This window comes from Phoxinus phoxinus, assembly GCF_949152265.1.
Source record: "Phoxinus phoxinus genome assembly, chromosome: 12".
Lineage (NCBI taxonomy): Eukaryota > Metazoa > Chordata > Actinopteri > Cypriniformes > Leuciscidae > Phoxinus > Phoxinus phoxinus.
In genome coordinates this window covers 35212024-35218023 of record NC_136887.1, presented here as the reverse complement: position 1 = coordinate 35218023, position 6000 = coordinate 35212024, and the positions used below count along the sequence as shown (strand labels likewise).

Below are 6000 nucleotides of genomic sequence, written 5' to 3'. Positions count from 1 at the left end.
AGGGGTTAAAAAATCATTTTAAATAATCGTAAATAAATAAACCTAAAATGAATCATAGATAAACTTCAACTTGTTTTAAATCCCCAAAGGCAAGATGTTGCACTTGGAAATATTCTATATTATATTTTATATTAATATTTATCTTCAGGAAACTTAAATTAGAATAAGATTTTTGTGAATCCAGTCTATTAAAATGCTTTAATTAAAATACTAAACATACACACAAATCAAGACAATATACACCATACAAACATTTTAATTTACGTAATATTAGCTGAATTTCTTTTCTTTTTATAAAACTTAAGCTTATTTTATTTCAGCGAGTTGCCAAGGTAACTTTCTCTTTGTTTAGTTTAGTTTGTACTAAAAGTTGAAGTACTAAAATAAACTAAAACTCAAATAAAAATTTATAAAAACCACAGACATATTTAAAAATATTAATTAAAATAATTACAATTAAAACTACAATAGTGGACAAAAGCGACGCTCGGAGGGGATTTTTAATGACCTTAAATTTTAAGGTATTTTAAATATGAGGGAAGAACAACACACTAAACTTGCTTACGGTGTTTATCTGACAGATTTATGTGGCAAAACTAATTCAATTAAATTTACCATGCAAATACCTTGCATGTTCATAATTTTGGTTAAAAATAACATCCGCACAATTTCAGTGTGTGATCTCAAATAAACAAGCACAACTGCACAATATCACATCACATGACTTTTGGCCACTACTGAACATTTAATAGTTTTCTTATGAATTAATCTTCAGAAGATTTGTAATGTTTCTCTGAAGAGTTGCGGAGGATGAAGCGGTGAGACTCGAGTGTGTTCAGGAGGCCATTATTGATCACACACACACACACACACACACACACACACACACACTGGAGTTCAGTTTCAGTGAGTCGCTGCTGAACACACAGTAATATCACACACACACACACACACACACACACACACACACGCTAATACAAACACACCGTCATGCACACAAAGCACAGACACACACACCTGCACGTCCTTTATACAGCGGGGTATTTTTAAACAGTGATGCATCTGTGCCTACATGGAAAGATCAACACACACACACACACACACACACACACACACACACACACACACACACACTCTCTCTCTCTCTGTCACTCACACACACACACACACACACTCTCGACCTTGCCACAGAACAACCTATTCTCTAATTCTAAAGGCTTTAATGTGAGAGGTCGAGTTCTGTGTTGTCTCCTGTGTCCACAAGAGGGCGCGAGCGAGCGACATAAGCAGATATAAACCAAATCAAGCATCGCATCTTTTATTGAAATGAAATGACATTCACTTTTTAAAGTGCATTAACTTTTCAAACAATTGTCCTTTAATAAAATATAATTTCCTCAATGTGCATGCGAGGAAAATGAGGTAACAATAGTGCATGAAGCTGTGTGTGTGCATCAGTGACCTGAGAACACACACTTCAACACACAACGTGATGAACTACATGAACACACAATAGTGAACGGACATTCAGAAACACACACTCATCCTCACACATCTACATCTCGATCATCAAAAACACCAAGATACACTGTTTCCAACACACTCTCACACACACACACACGCTGAGCGCTTTCTGTGTACACTGTGTCCAACACACTCTCACACACACACTCTCACACACACACTCTCACACACACTGAGCGCTTTCTGTGTACCGTTTCCAACACACTCTCACACACACGCTGAGCGCTTTCTGTGTACACTGTTTTTTCAGCTGATAAACACACACACTCAGACTGATCGTTTGGTCAAGTGTGTCGTTGCACGTTTTTTCCCACTAACTGAGAGAGTTTTCGTTCGCAAGAAGCTTTTTTTTCCCGCCACTTTTCAGACGAACAAGCAGCCGCACCGCTGGATAAGCGAACCGACACACACCGCGTCAGTGACGTCATCAGCATGTCTCGCGCCTAGGGCTGCGGATCCACAATCGATTACAATTCTGGAATCGGATCCTTGTTATGAAATACAAATTTCGGTTCCTCCGTTTCAAGCGCGAGACGCTGCGCGGTGTTTTCTGTGCATCCAGAGCCCGCGCGCAGAAAACGTGATTTTATTGTGACTTTAAACCATTAAATCGCGAGTCGACTCACTGTTTTCAGTTTACTCAGAAGTGTGTAACTATACTGGGCCAGTCTTAAAGTGACAGTAGCCTAATATTCCTGCCGTCTCTATAATAAAGAGAAAATTCTTGACTGATTAACATTTGTAACTATATTTGTAATGTATATTTTATTAATAAAGTGCAGTGTTATTTTACATTTGATTCGTTTCTGAACCTGATTACTTGAAAATCTTAAAACACTGTTTATTTCAATCGTATCTTTGTTCAGTTGTGTCTATTTGTTGCGACTGCTAACTTTTTATTTGTTCTTTTTTAATTACTGAGTGTTTGCTTGTCTTTAATAATGCTTGAAGTTTATATTAGTTCGGCTAGTTGTTCTTCCATGGTGTTTTTAAACCACAGGCAAACACCAAAAATTTGAATGTGCTATTTTTCATTTTATTCGACGAATATTAAAAATTCTAATGTTAATTTGACAGCCCTACTGAGCACACAGATGTCAAAGGTCAAGCAGCAGAGTCCCTGACGACTGCATGAGTGTGTGAAGCTCACCGGCTTCCTTGCAGACGGCGGCGAGGTCGGCTCCGGTGTATCCGTGCGCGGCGTCGGCTAGTTGGCGCAGCTCGTCGTCAGTGACACACACACACGGCATCGGGAGCAGCAGCTTCTGCAGGATCTCCATCCGCCCGCCGGCGTCGGGAACGCCGATCTCCAGCTCACAGTCGAAGCGGCCGGGCCGCCGCAGCGCCGCATCCACAGCGTGAGGACGATTAGTGGCTCCCAGAACCAGCAGCTGCGAACCCGCCTGTGACACACACACACACACACACACACACACACACTGCTGAGATCCGGCTGTGACACACACACACACACACACACACACACTGCTGAGATCCGGCTGTGACACACACACACACACACACACACACACACACTGCTGAGATCCGCCTGTGACACACACACACACACACTGCTGAGATCCGCCTGTGACACACACACACACACACACTGCTGAGACCCGGCTGTGACACACACACACACACACACACACACACTGCTGAGATCCGGCTGTGACACACACACACACACACACACACACACTGCTGAGATCCGGCTGTGACACACACACACACACACACACACACACACACTGCTGAGATCCGCCTGTGACACACACACACACACACTGCTGAGATCCGCCTGTGACACACACACACACACACACTGCTGAGACCCGGCTGTGACACACACACACACACACACTGCTGAGATCCGCCTGTGACACACACACACACTACTGAGACCCGGCTGTGACACACACACACACACTGCTGAGATCCGCCTGTGACACACACACACACACACACTGCTGAGACCCGGCTGTGACACACACACACACACACACACTGCTGAGATCCGCCTGTGACACACACACACACTGCTGAGACCCGGCTGTGACACACACACACACACTACTGAGACCCGGCTGTGACACACACACACACACACACACACACACACTGCTGAGAACCGCCTGTGACACACAAACACACACACACACACTGCTGAGATCCGGCTGTGACACACACACACACACTGCTGAGATCCGCCTGTGACACACACACACACACACACACTGCTGAGAACCGCCTGTGACACACACACACACACACACACTGCTGAGATCCGCCTGTGACACACACACACACACTGCTGAGACCCGCCTGTGACACACACACACACACACACACTGCTGAGACCCGCCTGTGACACACACACACACACACACACACTGCTGAGACACGGCTGTGACACACACACACACACTGCTGAGACCCGGCTGTGACACACACACACACACACTGCTGAGACCCGGCTGTGACACACACACACACACACACACTGCTGAGACCCGCCTGTGACACACACACACACACTGCTGAGACCCGGCTGTGACACACACACACACACACACACACACACACACTGCTGAGACCCGCCTGTGACACACACACACACACTGCTGAGACCCGGCTGTGACACACACACACACACACACACACACACACACACTGCTGAGACCCGGCTGTGACACACACACACACACACACTGCTGAGATCCGCCTGTGACACACACACACACACACACTGCTGAGAACCACCTGTGACACACAAACACACACACACACACTGCTGAGATCCGGCTGTGACACACACACACACACTGCTGAGACCCGGCTGTGACACACACACACACACTGCTGAGAACCGCCTGTGACACACACACACACACACACACTGCTGAGATCCGCCTGTGACACACACACACACACACACTGCTGAGACCCGCCTGTGACACACACACACACACACACACTGCTGAGACCCGCCTGTGACACACACACACACACACACACTGCTGAGACCCGCCTGTGACACACACACACACACACACACTGCTGAGACCCGGCTGTGACACACACACACACACACTGCTGAGACCCGGCTGTGACACACACACACACACACACACACACACACACACTGCTGAGACCCGCCTGTGACACACACACACTGCTGAGACCCGGCTGTGACACACACACACACACACACACTGCTGAGACCCGCCTGTGACACACACACACACACACACACACACACACACACACACACTGCTGAGACCCGCCTGTGACACACACACACACACTGCTGAGACCCGGCTGTGACACACACACACACACACACACACACACTGCTGAGACCCGGCTGTGACACACACACACACACACACTGCTGAGATCCGCCTGTGACACACACACACACACACACTGCTGAGAACCACCTGTGACACACAAACACACACACACACACTGCTGAGACCCGCCTGTGACACACACACACACACTGCTGAGACCCGGCTGTGACACACACACACACACACACACACACACACTGCTGAGACCCGGCTGTGACACACACACACACACACACTGCTGAGATCCGCCTGTGACACACACACACACACACACTGCTGAGAACCACCTGTGACACACAAACACACACACACACACTGCTGAGATCCGGCTGTGACACACGCACACACACTGCTGAGACCCGGCTGTGACACACACACACACACTGCTGAGACCCGGCTGTGACACACACACACACACACACACACACACACACTGCTGAGACCCGGCTGTGACACACACACACACACACACTGCTGAGATCCGCCTGTGACACACACACACACACACACTGCTGAGAACCACCTGTGACACACAAACACACACACACACACTGCTGAGATCCGGCTGTGACACACGCACACACACTGCTGAGACCCGGCTGTGACACACACACACACACTGCTGAGAACCGCCTGTGACACACAAACACACACACACACACACTGCTGAGATCCGGCTGTGACACACACACACACACTGCTGAGACCCGGCTGTGACACACACACACACACACACACACACACTGCTGAGACCCGCCTGTGACACACACACACACACACACACACACACACACTGCTGAGACCCGCCTGTGACACACACACACACACACACTGCTGAGACCCGCCTGTGACACACACACACACACACACACACACACACACACACTGCTGAGACCCGCCTGTGACACACACACACACACACACACACACTGCACGGTAATTCAAAAATAATACTGGCTTTCTACTGATACAAAGCTTAATGCTAAATCCTGAAGTATCCCTTTAAGTTTATCAGGCGACGAGAATACTTTGTGTGCGCAAAAACACACAAAAATAATGACTGTATTGAACTCTTGATGTTCTTCTGTGTGCGTCTCTGAGTGAGTTCTGTAGTGTAACA

The 6000-nt window shown here is 47.6% G+C and overlaps 1 protein-coding gene across 2 annotated transcripts in view; it reads right to left on the bottom strand.

Moving 5' to 3' along the window:
• Positions 1-6000, bottom strand: part of afg2a (AFG2 AAA ATPase homolog A) — a 53154-nt gene that overhangs the window by 37833 nt on the left and 9321 nt on the right. For both annotated transcript variants that reach the window (XM_079631584.1, XM_079631585.1), the window contains exon 9: positions 2675-2927. In XM_079631584.1, coding sequence (XP_079487710.1) covers positions 2675-2927 — 253 coding nt within the window. The remainder of the gene's footprint in view (positions 1-2674; positions 2928-6000) is intronic.